General features: G+C 36.2%; 3 protein-coding genes and 1 pseudogene across 5 annotated transcripts; 3 read left to right on the top strand and 1 right to left on the bottom strand.

Annotated features, from left to right (window-relative positions):
- Positions 1-65: 65 nt before the first annotated feature.
- On the top strand, positions 66-1,308 carry LOC129950880 (exosome complex component RRP42). The gene is made up of 5 exons (XM_056062808.1): positions 66-214; positions 274-470; positions 532-697; positions 750-1,038; positions 1,102-1,308. Exons 1-5 carry the CDS (start codon positions 158-160, stop codon positions 1,281-1,283), a joined length of 891 nt encoding a protein of 296 aa, XP_055918783.1. The 5' UTR covers positions 66-157; the 3' UTR covers positions 1,284-1,308.
- Positions 1,309-3,068: 1,760 nt separating this feature from the next.
- Positions 3,069-8,750, top strand: LOC129949212 (uncharacterized). The gene has a single exon (XM_056060519.1). The coding sequence runs from the start codon at positions 3,069-3,071 to the stop codon at positions 8,748-8,750; it is 5,682 nt and encodes a 1,893-aa protein (XP_055916494.1).
- Positions 8,751-11,602: 2,852 nt separating this feature from the next.
- On the bottom strand, positions 11,603-25,020 carry LOC129952115 (monocarboxylate transporter 12). Of its 3 annotated transcripts, none has more exons than XM_056064559.1 (6): positions 24,918-25,020; positions 13,443-13,603; positions 13,115-13,381; positions 12,837-13,043; positions 12,287-12,773; positions 11,603-12,223 (listed from the first exon to the last, which is right to left on the bottom strand). In XM_056064559.1, exons 2-6 carry the CDS (start codon positions 13,524-13,526, stop codon positions 11,844-11,846), a joined length of 1,425 nt encoding a protein of 474 aa, XP_055920534.1. In that variant the 5' UTR covers positions 13,527-13,603; positions 24,918-25,020; the 3' UTR covers positions 11,603-11,843. The 3 variants fall into 3 exon arrangements, with proteins under 3 accessions (XP_055920534.1, XP_055920533.1, XP_055920532.1); XM_056064558.1 differs by having other exon boundaries at positions 24,790-25,014; XM_056064557.1 differs by having other exon boundaries at positions 24,795-25,014.
- A 721-nt stretch (positions 25,021-25,741) lies between these two features.
- LOC129949211 (viral IAP-associated factor homolog) lies at positions 25,742-26,320 on the top strand (annotated as a pseudogene).
- Positions 26,321-27,344: the final 1,024 nt, after the last annotated feature.

Below are 27,344 nucleotides of genomic sequence, written 5' to 3'. Positions count from 1 at the left end.
ACCATTTATAAAATGCATATTGGCATCACTTTAATCAGATTCCGACGTATGGCTAATGTCAAAAACTCCAAACATAACCTTAAAATTTATTTACAAAAGTTTGTGCCATATTTTGATTTCAACTTTTTAAACTGATTCCACCGAATAAATACAAAACATGGCTAATATTGCTTTAAGCGAAGCTGAAAAAACATTTATTCTTCATGGTGTTGAAGTAATTAAATTACAATTTTTATTTTAAGGCTTTTAATTTTATATATTTATGAATTCCAGGAGGATTTCCGTTGTGATGGTCGTTCGAGATGTGACTATCGTCCGATGGAACTTGAAACCGACGTGGTTAGCAATGCGAGTGGTTCAGCGCGCCTTAGATTAGCCAATACAGATGTCTTGGTTGGCGTTAAAACAGAAATTGATGTTCCATCATTTCGTACTCCTGACAAAGGAAAAATTGAATTTTTTGTTGACTGGTAATTCAACATTTACAGCATTTGTTTTCGGTTGTTTTTGTTTTATCTCGCTGATTTTTAGCTCAGCAAATGCAACTCCTGAATTCGAAGGACGTGGTGGAGAAGATCTGGCACTTGAGTTGGCATTTACACTTGCCAATTCCTACGAATCGTCTCTAGCTTTCGATCTGAAATCCCTTTGCATTCTTCCAGGGCAACAATGCTGGAAACTTTATGTTGACATTTTGGTATGTTTTGCACCAAACCTTGATAAAGAACCTTGTTAATTGGTTGAGTTAGATTTTAGAATGTGGAGGCAATCTGTTCGATGCTGTTTCCTTAGCCGCAAAAGCTGCTCTTAACAATACAAAAATACCCCGAGTGACAGCAGCTCTAATGGATGCAGGTCAAGCTGATTTGATTATATCCGACGATCCTTACGATTGCACCCGGATTGACACCGATTGCGTTCCGATAGTCGTAACCGTTTGTAAGATTGGTGATTCCTGCATAGTGGATCCATCGGCCGAAGAGGAAGAATGTAGTTCGGCTAGTGTAGTTGTTGGAGTTTCGAGACGTGATGGAAAAAGTAGTATCCCTTTAAACTTTATTTTTGAAGGATTTAAACTAGTTCTTTTGTCAATTCTTTTAGGTTACATTTCTAATATTCACACAGTTGGTAATGGTTCTTTACATAAGGATACTATGTTCAATTGTATCCAACTTGGTCTTTCTGCTGCTGAATCTTTAAATGACGAACTTATGAAGGCACTTAAATTGGAGGAGCAAAGATGTGGCAGTGGAAGGAAAGAAGTTGTCGGTTTTTTAAGATAAAACAATAAAAATGATTATTTGATAATTAGTTTTTTTGTTTGTGTTGATCACGTGGAAGAAGTTTAGTAATATACTTTGTAGATTAAACGTCTTTCTTGAACTTTAAAACATTGTCTTAGTTTTTCGTTTTCACCCTTTATGCGATGGTCGACTATAAGCCCATTGAAGGATGATAGAGTTTATCAATTGAAATAAAAACCGAATGTATTCCAAATTCCAAGTCCAACTGTAAATTGATAAAGCGTCATGACATTGTGAATACCTCCTACTTTTATTATATTGTGAATGCGCGTTTTACAGATGTTGAAAGTTATTTAGAAATTAAATAAACTTAAAAACAACAACATTTAAATACTTACTCCTGTTTGTGTGCAAATGGCTGAATTGTGAAGAAATTTGAGAAATGCATGGAATGCTTTGTAGTTGGAAAGCAACAAGTAAGTCGATGCATATTGCTTCCACTTTTATTAAGTTCGTTTTGGAGAAGTTAAGCTATTAACCTCTACATCAATATTTGCCTATTTTCTATTAGCCACAGCTTTGGATCAAAATTCCGACTTCAACGTCCTCGCCCATTTAAAGATATAAACTTTTTTGTTGCTTACTACTTTTTGATTCTTTTCGAAAGAAACAAAATTATAGTTTTATAACTTAGTTAATTAAAAACTCAAACAAGATAATTGAACAATAATCACAATGGGCTAAAAACATTGGTAAATAACAGTCATAATGGAATTTAAAAAAATTGACAAATATCAATTATCTTGATTGTCTCTGAAAATAGTTTCTTATTTTATGTCGTTTTGAATAAGTCAGTTGTTCCTTTGCATCCTCTCATTGAAGCCACAATGACCTTCTGAAAAATGTTTCAGCGCTATTACGGACAGCATTAGATCGAATGTCCTAAAAGACCTCAAGTAAGGAATATATGTACATAAAGTCGCGATTAAAAAAATAGCAGTGCATGGACAATTATTTTAAATAAAACATTAAAAGAGCTTTTGTGCTGGAAGTGTTTTTAAAAAACTCCTTAAGATTCATTAAAATTTAATTTTTAGTAAGAAAGGAATTTAAGTTATTGCTAATTAACTAAGGAGTAATCCAAAAACAAAATAAAGCGAGCAAAATAATAGCAGTGATTTTCTTTGTCTATTAAATTAAAATAAAACAAGACCACAAAAAGTTCTTTTCAGTGGTATTTAATTTATTAGAAGCTAGTAGTTGGTAGCATGACCATTATTTTTACAGCTGTTTCACAGGGACTCCACAAGTCCCTGACATCTTGATGGTGTTATTGATTGCCAAGCCTGCTCAGCAACGCATCATAACTCTCTTTTTGTTGGGGAAAATTCCAGTAACCCACACTACGATGGCTTGTGTGGACGCGGCAAGGAAGAGACCAACTGAAGGAGAGAGGACAGTCCGATTTTGAACTCGAACAAGGACGGTCCCGACAGTTACAGTCCATTTTCGAAAACAATTAACAGCATTATTTGCTGATAGAAAATTTAATCTAATAGTTACTCAGTTATAGCTAACAGAGAAATAAACTAATTTAACAACGCTTTTAATTAAGTAAAAACAAATTTGTATGCAAAAATATCTAAGTTTCGTTTTTTTTTTTATTTACCAATAAACCTCAGAAGTAATTTGGTTCTGTCTTCACATTTTGTGTTTTGAATTTTAATTTTAACATTCGTGCGTGATCCTTCGAGCCACATAGATCCAACTCTTTGGATGTGGTTATTGTTTTCCCAAACAAAAATAATAATAATTATCTCTGAAATGTCGTCGCCGGTACGTAAAAGCCAACGTAAAAATAAAGGCTGCTTGCCATCGCGCCTAAGAGACCACGAAATCACAAAAAAACCAACCCCTAAAGTGCAAAAAAGATCGTCATCGTTGATTACATGCCTTGGTTTCAGTGACGCCAAAGACTCGACAAAAAATCCCAGTGGCGACGTTAATGCAGCTGCCAAGGGACGGCCATCAACATCACAAGGATTGATCCAGAATCATACCAATGCAATTGGCTTGTACGACAAACAGGCATATGCAGACGAAGACGGTATGTATGGTGATATTTGTTCAAGTGATGATGGTCGTACTTACTATCATAATGGTAGTAAATCAGGGGACAGACAACTACAGTCACTTATACATACGCCCCACTTCCGCGACATGGAAGTATATAACAAAAGAAGGACACCAAGAGAAACGACGACGAAGAAAAGAACAACCTGCTTCAGCATGAACGATATGGATACTGTGCGAGAGAGACGACATCTTGACTTGGAAAGTGACTTCCAAAGAATTGACAACTGGCGTAAATCCACAATGTTCCAAGAAGACAAACAAAGCTTCGACTCTGGTTCCAGAATATTCGAATTGGAAAATAAAATTAAAAATTTAACTGACAAGCTTAAGAAAGCAACCATGCGAAATAATTTGCCTACAAGAAATTATATTCAAGAAGTTCCCGAATCACACGAAGATGAAAGCAGACCATCTTACCTGGATTTGATGACAACATTTATGGCCAGACAATCGAAGATGGATTTGCCGAAATTCGATGGCCATAATCCAGAAGAGTGGCCGCTCTTCAAGAATGAATACTTCCGCACGACCAAAATTGGAAAATTCACTTCTGGAGAAAATGTCACCAGGCTCCGTACTGCTTTAAAAGACAAAGCACTTGAAACAGTGAGCTCGTTGTTGATTCTGCCCAACAGTGCAGAAAAAGTGATGTCTATTTTGGAACGGAAGTATGGGCGGCCAGATGTTATCATCAAATCATTAATCGCCAAGACAACATACATTGACTCCCCCAAAGAGGATAACCCGTCATCGATTGTTAATTTTGCTACAGCCGTTGAAAACCTGACCGTCATGATTGAGTTGTTGGACAGACCTGAATATCTTGCGAATCCTCAACTTATTGAAGAATTAGAAAGAAAACTTCCACCTATGCTTCACATCTTATGGTCTGACTCAATTTATGATTTACAAAGATATAATCTCCGAGATTTTTCAAACTGGCTTGATCGCAAATCTCAGGCAGCTTCGCTTCGGGTTTTTGCAGATAAATTACCGGCAACAGGATCAAAACTGAGACGACGAACCGGGCGAGTCAACACTGTGACATTAAAAAAGGATGACGAAGCAAAATGCATCATCTGCTCTTCAAATTGCAAAAATGTACCAAGCTGCAAGAAGTTCCAGGAGATGACAATTGATAACCGATGGAAATCTGTGACCAAAGCAGGACTTTGCTTTTCATGTCTGAAGAAAAACCATTCGACATTTGATTGCCGCGAGAAGACACAGTGCAAGGTGAGTAATTGCAAAAGATATCACAATTCTTTGTTACATTCAGACAGAAGAGCACCTTCGAATGACGCAATCATCAGAAACCCTGTCGAGCTATGTGCCAACAGCTATTCAACAGATATCTCAACTAAACTTCGTATTTTGCCAATCTACATACAACACAATGACGTCTCAGTCAGAACACTGGCTATCCTCGATCCAGGAGCAACTTTGACGCTCATAAGAAGTGACATAGCTGAGCTTTTAAAAGTAAAAGGAGTTTCCTCGCCACTCTCTATTAAATGGTATAATGGTGACTTAGCTGAGGAAGCTGACTCAATTTGCTTTTCGACAATGATCCAAGGTACTCACAAGGGATCTAAATCATACCACCTCAGAGACGTCAGGACAGTCAAGAAGCTTCCACTGGTTCATCAATCAATCAACAGAGATTCGCTGGTGAAGAAATGGCCGTACCTACAAAATATTGACTTCGAAAGCTATAGTGGACAACCGACAGTTCTTATTGGAGAAAATAATGCCCTTTTGACCTCCACTCGGCAGTTGATCCATGACAAGTGGAACTCTCCAATTGCAAGTAAGACATGGCTAGGATGGACAATCAGTGGAAACGATGGATCAATTCGACACCCAATGAACCAAATCTTTAATGTCAATTTTGCTGCTAAGCCTGAAGAAGAAGAACTTCACGACCTGGTAAAATCATTTTGGGTTCTGGACAGCGTACCCATTGCTAATGACGACAGCAAGATTTCCCGAGAAGACCAACGAGCGTTGCTGATTTTAGAAAACACGACGAGGAGAACGTCTGAAAACCGTTGGGAATCGGGTCTCCTCTGGAAGCAAGACGATGTGATATTACCTAAAGGCAGTAAGACTATGGCTTATAAACGGCTTCTGTCACTGGAGAGAAGACTGGACAAGGACGAAATTCTTAAATCCGCTTATAAAAACATAATTGTCGACTATCTCGAGAAAGGCTATCTACGAGAACTACCAATTCCGGATCATCGGAGAGGTCAACATTTCTACTTGCCACACTTTCCTGTTTTAAATGCAAATAAACCAGGAAAAGTTAGAATTGTTTTTGATGCCGCAGCGAAATGTAATGGAACCGCCCTGAATGACGTATTACTTCAAGGACCAGATCTACTAAAATCATTGCCAGGCGTACTGCTTCGATTTCGTCAAGGATCCATAGGCTTCGTCGCAGACATCAGAGAGATGTTCCACCGGGTACGAGTTCGCGAAGAGGATAGCTGTAGTCAACTTATTTTATGGCGTGGAGATGACAGAGAAGCTGATCCGAAGACCTATGAGATGACCGCAATGACATTCGGTGCAACATGTTCACCATGCACCGCTATATTTGTGAAGGATCGAAATGCTGAACATTTTATTGACGAACACCCTGACGCAGTTAAGGCCATACAAAACCACCACTACATGGACGATTATTTGGGTACAGCCAAAAACATACATGAGGCTTCATCGCTAATCAACACAATCATCAAGATACACAGCCATGGTGGATTTGAGTTGCGAAATTGGTACTCATCCTCATCAACGATCCTGAAGTTTATTCCGTCACATTTGTTGCCTGCAAGACCAAATAGACAAATTGAATTCAACAATAAAGTCCAAAGCAGCCGAGTGTTGGGAATCACATGGGACACTGAGAAAGATGTCTTCACCTTTACTACAAACTTCTGTAAAATTGACCCGAATCTATTGATTGCGACCAGAATGCCGACGAAACGTGAATGCCTTCAGATCATCATGTCAGTTTTTGACCCTTTGGGCTTTATTGCACATTTTGTTGTAGTCGGAAAGATGTTACTACAAAAAATCTGGAAGACTGCAACTGATTGGGATGACGAGCTACCAGACGAACTACACAACCTTTGGAAAGACTGGTTAAATGATTTGCAAAACATATCCATGGTGCAAATTCCTAGATGTTATTCCGACATGTTCTTAGACGCTGAACATGTAGAACTCCATTGTTTTGTAGACGCGAGCGAAGAAGCATATTCCGCAGTGGCATACGTAAGAAATTCTAACAAAAATTTAATTAATATTTCTTTCATTGCAGCCAAAGCCAAAGTTAGACCACTCAAACCCAACATGACTATACCTCGACTTGAGCTACAAGCTGCAGTCCTCGGCAGCAGACTAGTGAGTCATATTAAAAAAGAACATGAAAGAAAATTTACACGGACTGTGTTGTGGACCGATTCAGCAACCGTGTGGTATTGGATACAGTCCGAAGCTAGACGATATAAACAGTTCGTTGCAAATCGACTAAGCGAGATATCAGAGCTGACCAATGTGAAAGACTGGAGATGGCTGCCGACAAAGCTCAACGTAGCGGATGATGCGACACGAAGCGGCCTTAAAGAATTTCACCCAGACAGTCGATGGTTCCGAGGTCCCGAATTTTTATATGGTAACGAAACAACCTGGCCAATAAATAAACTCCTTCCACCTTCCGCTGCTGACGAGCTGGAATTCATCGGAATCGTTTCCCAAAAATCTTCCATCCCTCAATATGAGCTGCCAGACGTGACGAGATTTTCTAATTGGTCCAGACTTATACGAGCAACAGCCTGGATGTTACGATATGTTCGGAATTGTAACCGAAGACGACCAAGACTTCAAGGAGAACTTACCGTAGAAGAGGTTCTTGACGCTGAAATACTTTGGATAAGACAATCTCAACGCAAAACATTTGGAAAAGAATACGGAAGACTACTCGCAAACCAAAAACTTGACAGAACCAGTAAGTTGTACTTACTCTCACCATCAATATCGAACAATGGGACAATTGTTTTAGATGGAAGACTTCGCAACCTAGACGAAAGAGAGAGCTGTTATAAATTTCCCTTTATATTGCACGGACATGATACGTATACAAGACTCCTTGTACGATATTATCATGTACGAGCCAATCACATCGGCCACGAAAGTGTGTTGAACGAATTACACCAGAAGTATTGGATTGTCAAAGTTCGACCAACTTTAAAATATGTTAAGAAGAAGTGCAACAAATGCAAGCTGCTGAATTCGAAGCCAAGAACGACACTGATGGGGCAACTTCCTTCAGCCAGAGTGACAGCAGGAATGCCACCGTTTTGCTTCACCGGAATAGATTATTTTGGTCCCATTATGGTCAAAGTCGGACGACGTCATGAAAAGAGGTATGGTGTCCTCTTCACTTGCTTGACAATCCGTGCCATTCATTTGGAGATAGCCACTAATCTCTCCACTGATGCATTCATCATGGCACTACGACGCTTCGTATCTAGAAGAGGATGTCCCCGAGAAGTGTTTTCCGACAATGGGACCAATTTTCGTGGAGCGGACAAGGAGCTTCGGATGAGTCTTTGTAAACTAAACCAGGACAAAATTAAAACATTTATGACAACTCACCATATTAAATGGAATTTTATTCCGCCAGCATCGCCACATATGGGTGGTTGCTGGGAACGCCTGGTGCGTTCGGTTAAGACAACACTCAAGATAATTTTGAAGGAATATTTTCCGACCGATGAACTTCTATACACACTGATGACGGAAATAGAAGGGATTATAAATTCCAGACCATTGGTTGACGTGCCCACAGACCCAGATGAACCAGAGGCGCTTACACCAAACCATTTCCTTTTGGGAAGATCTTCTGCTTCTGCACCTATTGGTGTATTCGATAAAAACGACCTTCTCCTTCGAAAACATTGGAGGGCTTCGCAACATTTGGCAGACAGCTTTTGGAGAAGATGGAGACAAGAATATTTACCAACGCTCAACAGACGTACCAAATGGCTACAAAAGGGTGAAGGAGTCAAAGTTGGAGACATGGTATTCATCGTAGACAGCAACTCAGTTCGTGGATCCTGGCCGAAAGGTGTAGTGACGCAAGTATTTCCTGGTGAAGATGGTGTGGTGAGAGTCGTTGAGGTTCGAACTGCATCAGGAACTTATCGACGACCAATAGCTAAAGTGTGTGTCTTCAATTTTGATCAGAATGGTATTGAAGATACTCCGGACTCCAATACCGCCGGGGAGGATGTTGGGGAAAATTCCAGTAACCCACACTACGATGGCTTGTGTGGACGCGGCAAGGAAGAGACCAACTGAAGGAGAGAGGACAGTCCGATTTTGAACTCGAACAAGGACGGTCCCGACAGTTACAGTCCATTTTCGAAAACAATTAACAGCATTATTTGCTGATAGAAAATTTAATCTAATAGTTACTCAGTTATAGCTAACAGAGAAATAAACTAATTTAACAACGCTTTTAATTAAGTAAAAACAAATTTGTATGCAAAAATATCTAAGTTTCGTTTTTTTTTTTATTTACCAATAAACCTCAGAAGTAATTTGGTTCTGTTTTCACATTTTGTGTTTTGAATTTTAATTTTAACACTTTTATTTTTTGGTTTTGCCTTGAATAATTTTTTTTTAATATTTGCCCAAAGATTATCGATGGGATTGAGGTCAGGAGATAGTGCAGGCCACTCCATGACCTCAATCCTATTATCTTGAAACCATTGCCTGGCTCCTCTGCTAGTATGATTTGGGTCGTTGCTAAAAGACCCATATGATCAGCGTTTCGTATTCGGCATATGGCAGCATGGTGTTTTGAAGGATATCCATGTAAGAGTGTTGATTCATAATGCTTTTGATCTAGTATATTGCGCCAACTCCATAAAAGGAGAAGCATCAACAAACCATTATACTGGATCCCCCATGCTTAATTGTTTTTGTGGTGTATCTGGGGTTATATTCCATATTCGGGGGTCTTCTCACAAACTGCCGAGATCCTTTACCACCATAGAGAACCACCTTCCTCACATCGGTCCAGAGAATGTTTCACCACTTTTCAGGAGCCCATCCTGAATGCTCGCGCGCAAACTTCATCCTTTTAACTATATGGTTCTTCTTTAAAAGTAGAACCTTTCTTGGGCTGCATTTAGGTTATGTTTCTTTAGTATTCTCCTCACCGTATGCGCACCACACGGAACCTCAAGCTCGTCTGCAAACTCTGTAGCTGCTGTTGTAGAATTATTCCTTGAAAAGTGAACCACAGGATTTTAATAAGATGGTGAAAGAGATTGTTTCCGTCCCCTGGTTTCTGCTTTTCCTTCAAAGGTTATGGCGTTCCGTATCATTTTCGCATTCCAAAATAAAGCTTTTTTATAATTTCCCACCTCTCCAGTCTGCAGTGCTTGCCTCGACCCACTTTTAATTCATAAATTCAATAATTTTATTACAATTTTAATGGAAATATAAAATAGAATAACAGGACTTATTTTTTATCACTTTTGAAATCAAAATTTAAATTAAAATACGATTAATCAAATTAAATTTGTCAATCACTCCTTTTATTTTGCTCGCTTAAAATAATGAATCACACTACACAAAGCGCCATTTAAACAAAGCAATGAGAATTTACCCTTAAATTATCACTTGCACCTGTAAACATAATTACTCTGAGTACCAAAATACAGTAGAGTTGCGAAAAAGTGGCTGTGTTATTGATTTATGAAAAATTATAGGTTTTTGCTACACTGCTATTATTTTGCTCGCCATGTAAAGTTCCCATAGGAAGTTATTGTAATAGGTCTAATTTGTCGAATTGAAAATTTTGACATTTCTCGACGTTTCACGTATGTATGTACATAAATCTGAATGGTACCCCTGATTTTGTTCTGGAGGTGTACATATTCTTCAAACTTCAACGCACTCAATTCCTTAAAATGGCCAATCTTCTTCGCCCTCAAATGATCAACCAATTGCCTCTTTTTTTTCAAAGGTCGTGGAAATTCTGAAAAATTATCAGTTAAAATAATATCTTGAGGAACGAAAGCTTGTTAATGCGCGGCAGTACGGCTTTTATGGCAATAGTTCCACTAGTTATCATTACTCGTTTTGGGGAACGTACAATTATTGAACCCTAATATTTCTAACGCATTTGAAAAGTCTGTCATTATTCTATCTTATTGATAACGCTCGCTTTTGGTATCGACGAATCCCTTCTTCGTTGTATAAGAAATTTCCTTTTGTAACCGTTCAATGCAAATTGTTTTGCGGATTCAAATCTGAATAGCACAATATAAATGCCCCAGTGCTCTTCCGCGATACTCTCAATTATTTTTAAAAATGATCTCCTGTCTGTAGCTTCGTACCCAATTCTTTGTTTCGTTGACGATAGTGCTCTTAGCTTTTAATATTTGTTCCTTGAATCACATCCCTTCTCTTGAAATGTTGAACTGCAACAACATAATATGATGAGATCATTTAATTCCGACCGGCACAATATTGTACAATGAGAATAAGAGACCACGTGGAATTAAATCCCACTATCTATCATTTCGGATGATCACATACGCGATGTTACCAAAAATGCCGCAAAATGTTGAGGTTTTCTGAGAACATGCAAGAAATTTGACTCTCCTTCTGATCTGGATACACTGTATAAAACCTATAGACATCCAAAGCTTAAGTATAACACTCATCTCTGATCTGGTGCTCCAGAAACTTACTAAGTCTTTTGGCCAATGTTAAAGAAGGAGCTTTAAAATTACTGGTGAAATTAACATCGTTGGTTAATTTGCGTCACTTGACCATCATTTTAGTGTTTCTTGCTCACCCCTTTTTACCGATAATTTAAGAGACTATTATGTAATGAAATAGACAGTTGAATTACTCCCCTTGACCATAATAACTACGTTTCTAGGAATGCCCATCAGTTTACCCTTTATCCCAACTTCCGCTATGCTGTGAAGTACAGAGATTCGTTCCTTAGTGGACTGTCTTACCACGCTCTATCTTTCCCTCTCATTGCAATGTTCAAGAAATCAAAACCAATGAATACTGACTGAAAATCAAGCTTTATGACTTAAAATTATAGAAGCCTCCATTGCGAAGTTTAAAAGCCACAAGACAAACTTAGTATTCAGGTCATAGAAAGTTATACAAAGAGAAAGTCTCATTCAAAAGTTTATTAAAATTAATTGAGTCGTTTTATTTCTTAGAAAATAAATTCTTTTTTTCTTAAAAAACATCTTAAAGCTACTTTTTGTTTGTAAATATTACAAACAAAAATATGAACTTATAATCTAAATAACTTAGAAAAAACTTAATTCTATTACAAATAAATATCACAAGTAAATTGGCAAAAACAAATACAATTTTTGGCGATCACTCTTATGTAAAAAGAAAATAATTTCAACAAACATTTTGCTGCCTCAATTTGTCCTGTTCACCAGTTTCTACACCACTTTCCAGTGTCTCTCGCTGTTTTTTCAATGACCTACACAAAATTTCTGGTGTCCAAAAGGCAATCACAACTGCCAAAACAAGATTTTGTGAATGCAAACAAGTCACATAACTTCCAGTGTGGTCTCGAACCCAGCCAAAAAGTTGGCCCACCGTAATAACCAGAACTCCCTTAGTGATCATACTTAGGCCTAAGCCTCCAGCTAATTTTTCTGGTCGACAATAACTGGATACTGTTAAGTTGTTATTCACCACCGTAGAGGATTTTGTCATCCCAGTAAAGGCTGACATTATGATGATGGTCGTCAATGAAGTCGACTCTGCTAAGGCTTTACAAAATAAACGCTATCAAAAAATTGATCTTGAAATGTGTTCAGTTTGGGAGGACTTACCAGCACGACTTATCAGGAGGCCAATTGTTCCGAACAGAAAAATTGTTCTGTAGGGAATTTGGAGTTTGTCAGTGATGAATGGCAGCAGAAGACGACAGCAAATATCTGCTCCAGCAACTACTGACATACACAAAGCCGTGTCTGATCGAGTCAGTCCAATGGAGTTTTGAAGAAAATAGGGGAACAGCATTGTGAAGTTTGTGGTTGAGGTGTAAACTAACGCCATACCAATTATAATACTCCAGAATACGGGATCCCTCAACAGTTCCAAATCCATCGCCTCCACAAGACGATTAAATACTTTATTGCAAAGTTTCTTTGTTTTCGAATCTTGTTTAAGATCTTCCTCGGAGGAATCATTTTTCTTCAGAATTTTTATTTCACTGATAGATTTGTCATTGTCTAGGAGCAATTTGACATCTCGCCGGTTGTTGAACTTGAGTTTTTGGGGACTCACCAGGGGTCTGAACATTGCTGCTCCAATAAGCTGAAAGTAATTGGTATTGTTAGATTTCATTTCTTACGAGCGAAAATTTGTTTGACTACTTACTCCATGAAATGCAAAGCCAGCTAGAGCCAGAACAGCTACCCGAAAGCCAAATTTATCAAGGCATATCCTTACAAGATGTGGAATCATCATCTGACCAAGTCCTGATCCAGCTAACGATACTCCTACAGCTCGACCACGTTTGGTGGTAAAATACGAGTTAATTGCCATAAACGTCGATGGTGCTATTAAACCTTGACCAACTCCACACTGTTTAAATTTTAGTAAAAAGTAGAACCTTTATATATCAATGCAACTTTATGAATCTTTGAAATACTTACAAAGAAGCTATATCCAAATATAAACTGCCAAACCTGTGTGGAAAACGCAGAGAAAACCAGTCCAGAAGTTGTGAATAAGCAGCCTATGGTTGCAACGATGCGTGGTGAATAATTCTTTATGGCCGGGCCAATAAAAAGTCCTGATAAATTCAAAGTCAGACTATGGAGGTTTGTTATCAAAGATGCAGTCTTTGTGTCTTGCTTCATTTCCAATAGTTGGCCACCAAAGAGAAGCCCAAAAACGGATGGAATTGATTGATTTGTCATCTAAGAGAAAATTTATATTCACAACTTTTGTTTTAATGTTAACTTAAAAAATAAGACTTACATTGATGAATGCTACAGCAGCAACCACAATCCATCCCCAGCCACCATTGGGAATATTTGGTTGAAGGCTACTTTCCATTTCCATTCAGTTTTTATCACTGAATCAAGAGGTTCTTTTGTTTGTCGGAATTTGAATGGGTTTCACTGATTATTTATTTATTTCTGCAATAGAAATAAGCATTTAACATTTATTACAAAAGTTGAGCTATAAGAAAATGTTATGTTTTTTAAACTCTCTCGCTTTGTACATGTTTTGCGTTCTTATCTTTTGATGACAGTCCAGAAATTATGCAGAAACAGGTAAAGGCAGATATACAGAAAGGATTGCCAGACTTCCAAAAAAAACATCGCAAACAAACAAAACAAAAATATGTGGTTTAAGTTTCACAACTTTGTAAAGATCTTTTAAATCGGAACCTCTGAGACCTGAGCGTTGCTGAAATGGTTGCTTGGAGTGTCTACAAGTTGCTGCCAACATAGCCCAAGTGGTTTTCCACAACGTCTAGAAGGCCACTTCGAGCAACTTATTGGAATTCTTTTATTTTGTTTTATTTTTTGAAGACGACTTTGTGCTGCTTGGAGCACTTTACAAAATGGATTATTAATTAAAATCAACAAAAATTGAAAAATGAGAAAGGAAAAAGATATTAATTTTTAGTAAACGTCTTTTTCTTTAAACAAACTCTTATATGTACATTTTTTATAATTTGGGATGCAGTTCTATACATTTATCGGTCTTCAATTTATGGATTTTTATAAAATTTGGAACACAATACTTCTAAAGAAGAAATATTTGACTGTTAATAGTCGAATTGTTTTTTCCTGAACACCGTTTATTTTAATAAATATGATTTAAAATCACGAAAATAAATATAAATGTATTGATGTAATGGTTGGGCGCATCAGAAGATGACCATTACACCTTTCGTGATTTTAAATCACGTCAAGGTGAAACGTCAACTTGCGCGCACCCTTAAGTCTTACATCAATTCACCACTGCTAACATCAATTCACCACCCTCTAAAGTCAATTTACCTAGAGGCTACGTCAAGGAACCTAGTGGCTACGGCGACATTAGCTATTGCATTTTTTGGGAAGAGTACGATAACTCGGCGCTGGAGAGATGTAAAGGTAGTTTTCATTCCCAAGGCGGGCAAATGCTCGCATGTCAACCCTAAGGACCTAAGACCTATTAGCCTATCATCTATCATTCTCAAAACTCTGGAACGATTGATCGATATCCATATACGTAACAACATTGAGAAGAGACTATCAATGTCTCAGCATGCTTACTGCAAAGGGAAATCGGTAGAAACAGCCTTGCACACTCTGGTAAGAACTATCGAATACTCCCTAGATAAAAAGGAATACACTATGGTGGCCTTCTTGGATATTGAGGGCGCTTTCAACAACGTTGACACATCTGCTATCACTTCTGCTATGACGACCTTAAACGTCGAATACTCAATCTGTGAGTTGATTAATCTAATGCTAAAAAGTAGGATCATCAACTCCAGTTTGGGAGATTTTTGCACAAAAAGGTCTGTCAGTAGAGGCACTCCGCAAGGTGGTGTTCTGTCCCCTCTCCTGTGGAACATAGTGGTTAACCAACTCAACTACTAATATCCCTTGAGAGGGATGGCTACAGGTTGCGTATGCCGATGATGTTGCTATCGCTGTCACAGGGGAACATCCTAATACACTGAGAGACCTCCTCCAAAATGCACTCAATGTGCTCACTAGATGGGCTGATAACTGCGGACTTAGTATTAATCCTCAAAAAACAGACCTCGTCCTTTTCACACGGAAATACAAGATCCCAGTAATTGTACCTCCTTCAATAAAAGGTATACCACTAATTTTTACCAATGAAGCCAAATACCTTGGTCTGATATTGGACAAAAAATTAAGTTGGAAATCCAATATACAGGAAAGAGTTAAAAAAGCTACAGTAGCTCTTTTCCTTTGCAAGAAAGCTATAGGAAGCAAATGGGGTTTTCAACCTTGCATAACCTACTGGCTATACACATCGGTCATCCGACCAATACTTATGTACGGGGTTGCAGTATGGTGGACTGCACTGGAGAAAGTCACATACTGCGACATACACAGCAGAGTTCAGCGCACTGCATGTCTCTGCATAAGCGGGGCATTGAGAACCACACCCTCAGCAGCGTTAGACACTCTCCTCCATCTGACACCCCTCGACATCTTCAGTAAACAAGTGGCAGCGAGTACAGCGATAAGACTCGACGCCTCATCTCAATGGACCAACAACAATGTGGGACACTCCATCATTTTGAACCTCTTTGGTTCTATACCAAAGTACATAGACTACACTATACCTAAACCCCTATTTGGAAAAAACTTCCAGGTATCCATTCCATCCAGAGATGAATGGGAAGACAAAAAACTCCTGGATAACAAAAGTATTCATTTTTATACAGATGGATCTAAGACAAATGAGGGAGTTGGTAGTGGTGTGTACTCAGAAAAGCTTAATCTAAGCATCTCATTCCGCCTCCCTAATCATTGTAGCGTTTTCCAAGCGGAAATTTTGGCGATCAAAGAGGTTCTCTCCTGGCTAAGAGAAAACGTGATATCAACTTCTGATATCCGCATCTTCTCTGACAGTCAAGCTGCTATCAAATCCCTTGACGGTGTCTCGACCAAATTTTTGACGGCCCTAGATTGTCGATCGTCTCTTATGGAGATGGCGGAGCAATTTAACATTCACCTCTGTTGGGTGCCGGGCCACAGAGACATCACAGGTAATTGTAGAGCCGATGAGCTCGCTAAAAATGGAACCGTCAAACCTATTTCACCTGAAAGGGAGAAGATAGGTATACCGATAGCTACATGTAAACTTATGCTAAAAGAAACAGCTTTTGCGATAGCAAATTCTAGGTGGCACAGCTTACCAACATCCGCAGCCACAAAGCTCATATGGCCTTTACTGGACCTAAAGCGCTCTAAAGACTTGTTATCTCAAAGCAGACTTCATATTAGCTCCCTAATAGGTATCGTTAGGGGACACTGTCTTATAGGCAGACACGCAATACGACTTGGCGTAGCCTCAAATGACTTCTGTAGGAGCTGCATGGACGAAGAAGAAGAGGAAACAATCTCTCATCTCTTATGCACCTGCCCTGCTCTTTCACTCAAACGCAAACTTCATCTGGGGGACTACTCTTTTGATAATCCCAGTGAACTAGCTAAAAAGGATATTAAATATCTTCTTCGCTTTATAAAAAGCTCAAAATGGTTCTACTAGTTAAAAGTAATTCTCTAGATTCATGTGGTATCACAATGGGCCTTTCTCTTGGCCTAAGTGTGTGGATTCTAAATCCGCAGCCACGTTAACCTAACCTAACCTAACGATAACTCAGGCGACAAAGTTTTATGACGGATTTGTATAGAACAGTCAAAAAAAAAACATTTTTTACTATGGGAGGGGTTTATTTCCCCCCGTTTGAGAGGTAGCGACATTTTAAAAAAATATGTACGTTAAATGGAAAAAAATAATGGTATTACTTACAACTAAGTTTTATAAATTTTTTTAAAGCCAACACTTTTGTCCATTAGTTTGTTTTTAAATCAAGTTGAGATATTTTATTTAAAAAAAATATTTATTAATCAGATTATCTCAGATGGCAATTTAAGACTAAAATCGAAGAACATTTTTGCTGTAAACTGTCATTAAATATGGTTAAAAAAAAGACCTTATGGTTTCTTATACATGAATCACTTATTAGGAAAGCAACATATGTGGTGTGAATATGAATTCGACTGTTAACAGTCAAATATTTCTTCTTCAAAAGTCCTCATAGCAAGGCAATGAAAATAACTACAATTTATCTTCTTTGAAGACTTGTAGCAACTATATAATTCGCAGTTGCTCTACGTAACTCGTATTATATGGAATCTCGATTTATTCGGGAAAATATGCGTCAAAACAAGGTGTAATGGTCATCTTTTGATGAGCCCAACCATTAGATAGGGGCGAAATGCATATATGAACACTTTTATGCTGGTTTATATTTATTTTCCTGATTTTAAATCATATTTATTACAATACTTCTGATGGGAATCAACATCAAGTTATGCTGTAGCTCACTAAAATGGTTGCTGTTAGCCCGATCTGGTATTAATTTTTTTAACTACTGATTCCTTAAAATGAATTACAGTAACAGCCGATCATAATAAGTTTCAGTGCTTTGCATTTCTGACATCCCACCAACTTTTTGCTTCTTAAATTTAATGGAGTATATGGTAAACGACTTCTTGAAATTGAAATTTCACATACAAATTGACATATTTGGTCTAAGAGTCACCGCAAAAGGTTAATAAGTTATGAGTGTGTTGTTGTAGGAGGTCAATGGAAAGGTCTTACGACTGTGTGTAACAAGAAAATTAAAGTTAAGGGTATTCATTTAAACAAAGTACACTATCTCTACACTTGTAGCTTATAAAACACAACTTATGTATATACTTATACTTCAGTCACAAGAATGGCCGAATGCTATTATTTTTGTAACTTGTAACCTTTCATTCCAGTTGACATTAGTTATATTTACATCTGTCATTTTAACTTCGACATTTGTCAATGGTTGCGTTTAATCTCAGACAAATAGGGTATCCGGATACCTTTTTGTTAGTGTTGTACGTGTAAAATAACAGCTGATCAAAAAAAGGCTAAGATGTCAAAAAAGCAATCCAAAGGTATCCAAGAATTTATGGGGTATGTAGGTATCTGACAGAACAGCTGATTCAACACATGGTGGAATTTCAAGAATCTTGAAAATGGAGTTCAGCTTTTTGTATTTGTTGATGAACAAAAACATACAAAATGTTAGTTCAAGTTGTATTTTAGGATGTTCTGTACATAATAGACGATGAAGAAGCTATTTGCCTCCGAATTTTAGAAGGTAATTATGATCTATGAAATGAAATTCTTCCAAACTATATCTGGGTATTGTCATTTCATAATAGTCCTCGTTTCTGTTAGGATAGTTTTCTGTAAATCGTTTAAACCGGAGGTTTCGCAAGTAAACTATTAATCGTATAGAATTCCAATTGAGCTAGCAGGGAATTTAACATAGATTACTGTTTAAAGCGTTATTCACATGAGCACGACCAACGACCAACGAATGAACGAACATTCGTCGATTTTGACATTTTTTTCACACGAGAGTTCTTAATTCGTCGCGAATATGTTTGACAAGGAGCCACAGGCAAACACCATTCACCCTCCGAAACCAAAACAAGAATGATTTTTTTAGGTTAAGTACGCGCGATTATTTTATTCGTTGCGAGTGTGGATAATGTGGAACGCGAATAAAGTTTGACAGTTTGTATCAACTAAAATTTTTTCGCGACGAATAAATTTGTGTTACTAAATTTATCGATATATGATATTGAAAAGTAAAGTATGGATCATAAATATATACTATATTGCTATATTGCTATCGTTTTGTTAAGAATTTGTGTGGAAATATGTCTTCGTATATAAACTCACATTTTGTAATTCATTCGTCGTTCGCGCTCATGTGAAAACAACTTAAGTTTATCTCTTATTTAGTAAATTGTTACGCATCTATCAATTCATTATCGTCCGACGAATCAGTTGAATTATCCATTAAATGTTTTATCTTACAACAATTTTGACTTCAAAGCTTAAATATTTCTCTGCTTTTTGTGAACAGCTGAAAGTTGTTCTTATTTTTTGACAGCTATCTCAATACAGCTATCCAACTCGTTCAACAAAGTATCTTAAAATCCACCTATCCACGATACCCTATCCAACACGAGATTGAACGCAGCCAATCACTTTGATATCTCTCACTTTGACACCACTAACTTTGACATATATCACTTTTGATTCATATAGAATTTCTCTGTTCTCAATAGTAAGCAGCCTGGGATAGGGTTGGGTTTCTTGCAAATTGCTTTAAAGGAATCATTTTAGCGAGTTACAGCATAACTTGAATTTCATCAGACGTATTTTGTTAGACATTTTTCTTTTTCTTCGTCTAAATCAGATTATCGCACTGAAGAACGATAAATAAACAAACTGCATCACAATTTATAATACCATTTCTAAGCGGTTGAAATTGATTACAACTTTAAAAGAAAGACAGTTATAAATAATTAATTTGTTTTCATTTCATATTTTTTCCATGTTTGTTTATTTAGTAATCAATTTTGTAAAGCGTTCGAAGCAACACAAAGTATTCTTAACAAAAAGTTGCTCAATGTAGTCTACTGGATTTTTGTTGCCATAAACTTGAAGTAATTTCCAGCGACTTTAATAAACTGACAGCGCAGGCAAACAAAAAATTACTCAATGAAATCATATTCAAAAAACTTAGTGACTGGTTTCGCCATTGTTTTCTTATAGAGAGAAACAACCAAAGCGACACCTGCCTAGCCGGGAATGAAATTATTTTGGTAGAGTTGCAAATGGAGGAAAGTCACCAGCTCCACCAGTAAACCCATCAATGTACTAAAATTCCATGTTTCATGAGAGCACTAAAAATAGAACTTATTTGTAATGCCAAATAAAGTTAAATGATACGAAGCAATAAATCAAATATAGAAATTAGAAGACGAAATTGTTGATTACAATTATTATTATCGATCAGCTTTTTTTACGTAGTACATTGCTTGCTACTCTGCTTAAGAGGTTTTATGAGTTGATATTTGTAATTGATTTCATTTACGTTTTTTCTACACGGTGACTTTGATTGTCACTTTCGCAATTAAAATTAAATTAAAAATTTGTCAATTGTTTGTATTGTATGTTGGTCATATCTTGTTATCCCAAACATTTTAAGATATCTTGCTTTGTTGGGCGTAAAAGATAATGCGTACATTTATTCCGATTAAATTAAGTGTAATCGTACATCAAAGTGCTTTGTTCTGTTTTAACGCCGAAATGTACTATGAATATAAAAAAGCCAGAATTTGTTTTTCAAAAAATTTAAAGGACATCTCTTAGTATCTATACTTTAACAGTATATCTTTTTCAAAAAACAACCAAATCACTTTTAATTATCTGTGTTTGTATACAAAAATCAGTTTTTCTTATTTTACTTGACCCTTAGTTACTTTGCGGTTAACCTAGTTCCAGACAAAACAATTTTTTTGTATCAAACTAGTAAAAACCGATTTAAGATTGTCTTGTGACTGTGAATTGTAAAAATAACCCTCTCACTTTGAAAAGTGTGAATATGGATTTGTGTTTTTTAAATCAATACTTTAAAGAGTGTGGCTGTTTTTTTAATCAGCAAATAAGGTCAGACTTATGTCTGTATAAAATATACAATGGTTCAAATAATTATAAAAGTCCATCTGAAAACCAGTTTAAACCGCCTAGATTGCCGGTTTGAAATTTTAATCAGCATAAATAAGTTTTTTTTTTAATTTTAATTACAAAAATATAAAAATAAACTGATTTTTATAAGCCATATGGGTCTTATTGTTTTGTAAATAATAATAATATTAATATGATATCGCAGTTCATGGAATAAATTATTCTAGGGCAAAATAAAAGACTTTGTTTTTCAAATTATTTTAGCCCTTTGCAAAAATGTTCAAGTGTAAACAATTATTGAAACTTAGTATCTTAGACTGAGTGACTGAAGACTGCAGCTTTTACATGCGGATATGAATACAGCCACAAAAGATCCTACCCATGTTTTGACATCTTACCAACCCAAAAGTATCAGTTTTTTAGATCTACATCTCGAATTCGGATTTGAAGAAGAATTGTAAATCCATAACAGGTTTTTCTCAATTATTGCAAAAACCTAAAGTTTCTTATAGAAATGTTGCTGCAAAGTCAAAATTATGACTTCATATATTTTAAACTTGAAAGGACTAAGAAGTACCAAATTGTATTAAGTAACTTGTTTCTTTTGCATGTAAAGCACTATTCACATGAGGACGACGAACGACCAACGAATGAACGAATATTCGTAGATTTTGACATTTCCTTCACATGAGAGTTTTTGATTCGTCGCGAATGAAGTTTGACTTTGACAAGAATAATTTGTAAGGTTAGGTACGCGCGATTATTTTATTCGTTGCAAGTGTGGAAATGTGGAACGCGAATAAAATCTGACAGTTCGTATCAACTACATTTTTTTCGCGACGAATAAAAGTTTGCATCATAAATCAAATAGAAACTATAATTCTATCGTTTTGTTAAGAATTTGTGTGGAAATATATCTTCAAACGTATCTGATGTGAATATTGCTTAAAGAGTGTGTTTAAGGTCTTACTTAAAAATCTATAGAACTTCATTTAACAACAAATTTTAGTATATAACGGGCGTGCTAGTGGCGCTGGATATACTGAAAACTTGTTGTGGACACAATTTACGCACAAACAAAAATTTTAAAAAGGTTTATGTCAGAACAAGTAAGTAACGGCTACCCAGGTGTCGCTTCGGTTGTTTCTCTCTATTAGGGAACTATGGATTTTATATGGTACTAGGCGCTTTAGCTGTCAGTCCTAGTGGCGCGAATCGGAAACAATTGAATTATACGTTGTTGTTCAAGCAGAACGCGTGCAAGCCCCGCGGTCACATATGGAACGTGAAGTCAAATTGAAGTTGTAAAAACGTCAAACTTTAAAACAGAAAGCCACACAAAAAACAAGGAAATGAGAAATGGGACTTCATTTTTGCTTCTGCTTCTCACTGTTGCCGAAGAACTTTAGTCTTCACATAAATTCTTAATTTTTATGTGAAATAGAACACTGAAATTTTTCGGATTTGTTTGGTGAATTATTTTGTGTCACAGTTTTTGTGCAAAGAAAACAAACGGTTGCTTTGACTTTTATTATTGGGTCGCTGAAAGCTTACCGCGTTCTTTTTGACCAAGTCTTTATTGTGAACAGAATTACTATTTTTTTTATTAAGGTTGGTTTTTATCATGCGGTTATGCATAACACAACTAAAGTATCATGGCGGTTATGGGTATAAAATTTGTTTTCAAATATATACATATGTCAGAACAAGCAATTTGACAGTTTTTCCAGGTGTCACTTCTGTCGTTCCTCTTCACGAGAGGACTTAAGAACTTACATACATTAGATTTTTGACAGTTTGAAGTAATGTAATATAAACATTGGCTGCGTTCAATTTCAGACATATAGGGTATCCGAATATCTCTCTGTTAGTGTTTTACGTGTAAAACAGCTGATCAAAAACTGAAATGTCAAAAAAGGAATTCAAAGGTATCCAAGAATTTCTGGGGATGTAGGTATCTGACAGCTGATTCAACACATGGTTGAATTTCAAGAAACTTGAAAATTGATTTCAGCTTTTTGTATTCGTTGCTAAACAAAAAGATACAAAATGTTAGTTGAAGTTGTATTTGAGGATGTTCTGTACATAATTAACGATAAGGAAGCTATTTGACTACGAATTTTAGAAGGTAATTATGGAACTACTTTTTTAAACTTCAAAATTAACTTATTTTGTTCCCGTTTTGCAGATGACCAATTTGCTATTTCTTCTTACCTCCAGTCTAGTGTTCACCATTCTGAAGTTAAGGAACCTCATCCTGTTTCAGAGGTAGAACAAAATACAGGTAAATACATATTAATCTTGTCTAAATAAATAAATCTAACGTTTTGTTTTTATGAATAAAAGCAGACAGAGGTGGACAGCATGTGGAGCTGCAAGCAAATAAGGTCGCTGAAATAAAAGGTAAGTTATTCTTTTAGATAATTCAAAATCCCAAAAAAAAGACCAATCTATTCCCTATTTTTAAGGTTGGAACATAAATCTATTCTGCTCTTCTTGGAGGAGTGCAAAAAGAGAAAGGAACAGCTTCGAGACTCAAAAACCCGGCAAAGAACAATTTTTCAAGAAATTTCAAAAGTCCTTGAAGAACGCGGGTCAATTTTTAATGAGAAGGAATTAGAAATAAAATTTAAAAAAATATATGAAAAAAAGAAAACGAATCAGTTGAATTATCCATGAAATGTTTTATTATACAACAAATTTGACTTTGAAGCTTAAATGTTTCTTTGCTTTTTGTGAAAAGCTGAAAGTTGTTTTTATTTTTTGACAGCTATCGCAATACAGCTATCCAGCTCGTTCAACAAGGTATCTAAAAATCCACCTATCCAAGATATCCTATCCAACTCGAGAGTGAACGCATCCATTATGAACAGAATTACTTTTTTTTGTAATTTTGGCGGTTATGCATCATACAACTTAAGTATCATGGCGGTTATGAGTATAAAATATGTTTTCAAACAGTTTGCCCAGGTGTCGCTTTTGTCGTTCCTCTCCTTTAGAGGACTTAAGATTTTATATACAATAGAAGTTTGACACTTTGAAGTGGTGTAATATATTCATTGAAACCGCAAATATCAAATTCAATTTAGTTTGAAAGTTACAATATACGTTTTCGAGCTGTCATAAGGAATTTCTCTGTTCTAATAAATAAGTTTTGAGCATGCACTGGTAAGTAAACTTTTTGACTGGATTATTTTTGAGAAATAAATCTTCTAAACAATTAATTGAATTCAACTTTTTTTAAATACTTTCTTTTTTAATCTATTAATGTATGAACACATATAAATATCTTCTTTTCTTTGACAAACAAAGCTACCGTCAGACTCAGATAACATGTATCTGAGTTTCCTGGTAATAACAAAAAATTTCTTAAAAATTATGTTGCTAGGATTATTTTTATTTTTTTATTGTTTTATCTTTATCTAAATAATTATTTTTGATCTTAATAGATATCATAAAAATATTGTTTGTTTTGATAAAAAAAATATAATTTACTTCTTTTCTTTACAGACAACATTCGATCACTTAAAAAAACTTATAAAAATAAAGGTTGTTCAAAGATGAACTGATGTTATCCTAACTTTTACTTTTTACAATAAGCACACGCTTTAGGTTAATTTTTGCTACCCTTACTATTTCAAGATACAGTGTGAATATTAGAAAAGGGAAAGATGGTTTGAAAGGATATGTCTGTGGTTTTGAATTCCTGATCATTACAAGTGTGGCAAAGCATTCCACATTCACGTAGCACGGCTTAAGAACAAATCTCTGTACTTGACAGTCCTACCAAACTTGGGCTCGAAGGTATTCTATTGAATTAAATTAAAATTAAAACTAAATTTAACTTCCAGCCACTGATGCTTTTCAAATTAATTGTTTTTTTTTCTTATACCTCAATTTTTACGGCCTATCTTTTTATTAAATAAAAGCAAACAGAAAAGATAAGATACCGACAAGAATAGAGTTTTATAAACCACCAAGATATATTTAAACAATTGTCATAAAATATAAATCAAAACAAACAATTAAGCACCTTACACGATTCAATTATTATACACCGCATAAGCTCACGTTTTAATGAAAATGTATTCAAAATATTTAAAACACATTCAAAGTTCAAATTTTGTTTACAATTACAAAGTAATATTCTTGTTAAATCACCTTTGTTTAAAAATATTGGCATTTATTCGCGTTGTGTAAAATCGAGACAAGCTATAGAACAAATGAAATAAATATAATATGCGATCTCTCACTTACTGTTATCAAAACAATTCTGAAATAAATTTGATAAAGTCATTGAGTTTTATTGAAACTGCAAAAGCAAATTCACCGTCCAAAAGTTAAGCTTTTCGTTTTGTTGATATTATTATTTACATGTGTATATTTTGTAGATGATCGTAGTAAAAGTTTTTGTAGTAATTTTTCAATTAATGTGTGTGTCCCCTGACACTATACTATCGTGAAAGCAATGCTAGAGCCAGTTAGGGGGTTCGTGAGGTTCAAAACCCCCAACCAGAGGCATAAGGTTGATAGACTTAAGTTCTATATAAACAATGATTCATGCACAAACTTTTAGTAAGCTCATAGCCATACAAAAAATGAATGGTTTGTTTCTTCAAAACCTAGAATAAGAGATCGTATACTCGTGTTTGGTGTAATAAAGGGTGTTTTTTAGAAGTTTTGTTTTCAAAAAAATAAAATAAGGGTGATGTAGACATAATACACAAGTTCAAAACCATAGACACACCATATAAAGACCGGAATCGTTCGTACGTTTTACCCTCCAACACCCATTTGTTTACATTGTTGTATTTGTAATTTTGACATTACGTCCATTTTGAAATGTGAAATCCAACACCAATTCGATGCGGTGCATTAACTTGTTTTGACAGAGGTTTTTTTTTTTATTAAACTGCTGTGTTGAGAATTTTAGTTTTGATTTTAGCTGTCAAATGACGCATTTGTTTTTGTTAATTTGTTTAAAAATGCAGGATCCAAATGAAGATACCGAATGGAATGATGTCTTCCGTGCAAAAGGTATCCTTCTACCCATGCTCGAGAATGCCAATGAGTAGCGAACTGGTGGTAAGAAGCAGAAAAATATCGAAGACATGAACATGGACGAATTGGACGAATCTGAAGACTCCGAAGACGAAAGTGTTCGCGAGGAATATCGTCACAGACGAATGGCATAGATGCGAGCATTCGCAGACAAGGCTCATTTCGGTTCAGTGTGGGAAATTTTCGGACAAGATTACGTCAACGAAGTGACCAAAGCTGGAGACGGTATCTGGGTTGTGTTGCATTTGTACACAAATGGTGTGCCGCTTTGTTCGCTCATACACCATACCATATCAACAGTTGGCTATAAAATTCTCCAAACTAAGTTCTTGCGGTCGATAGCCACCACCTGCATCCCAAATTTCCTAGAGAAGCGTCTGCCAACAGTGTTTATCTATTTTGAAGGCCAAATGAGAAAGCAATTCATTGGTGCCTTGGAGCTTCGTGGTTAAAAATTGACCACCGATGAATTGAAATTCATGTGGGGGAATGGGGAAAAATAAACCCCCTCCCATAGTAAAAATCCGTCATCAAACTTTGTCGCCTAAGTTATTGTACTCTTCCCAAAAAAATGCAAAAGCTAATGTCGCCGTAGCCACTAGGTGCCTCCCCTAAAGAATTTCTCATCACTATAGTTTATTTTCGTGGTGAATTGTCTTTAGAGGGTGGTGAATTGATGTTGGTAGTGGTGAATTGATGTTAGATTTAAGGGTGCGTGTAAGTTGACGTTTCAGCTTATAGGCAAACCAGAATGACAGATTGTTTTCCGGTCTCAAAAACAAAATCCCCGCAGTATAAAAAAATTAACAATTTCGTTATCTCCAATGTACAAAATCTCCAAAAACAAAATTCCTCACACATAATTCACAAACGTAATCCCCAAATCTTAAATGTTTAAAGGCCGTTGGTTTTCATCATTTGTGTGTAGGCCTTTTGATTGTTGTGATTTTTTTAAAAATAATTTTAGCAACAACATTAAATTTTGTGTTCGGGGTTTTTACTTTGGAGCTAAGGCACATATGCATGTGTATGTAGATTAGGGTTTGCAATTATTTTTTAAAAATGATTTCGGGCAAGTGGCCGCTGCGGGTGGCTCTATTGCATTCCAGTCGAGAAGACCAATTTTCGACCAAATTTTGCAGCATTTGACACCGCATGCCATCAATTACCCGGAATATTCTCTGCCAGATTGTCAATCGTCTAGAGTCTATTTGCGTAGAAAAAAGATCTCCTATGATCCTACAAAAAATTATATAACCGGTGTTAGATCGCAAAATTTTGGAGGTCACGCCACAGACCTCCAATTCCCCGGTTACTCCGCCTTTCAAAAGTTTACTCCAGTAAATTGATTGTGATGTGTCGCACAAACAGAACCATTTTTTTAGTTATAAATTTGTTGCTCAGGAGTAAGTAAGTCTATTCATTATGGAAATGCAAACCAAATTGAGTACAAATCATGTGGCAGCTGTCAAAAAGGCCAACTCACGTAAAGGAATATCTAAAAAAACAACTATTATATATTTTAAA

The sequence above is a fragment of the Eupeodes corollae genome, chromosome 3 (assembly GCF_945859685.1).
Source record: "Eupeodes corollae chromosome 3, idEupCoro1.1, whole genome shotgun sequence".
Classification (NCBI taxonomy): domain Eukaryota; kingdom Metazoa; phylum Arthropoda; class Insecta; order Diptera; family Syrphidae; genus Eupeodes; species Eupeodes corollae.
This window is presented reverse-complemented; position numbering and strand designations above follow the sequence as displayed.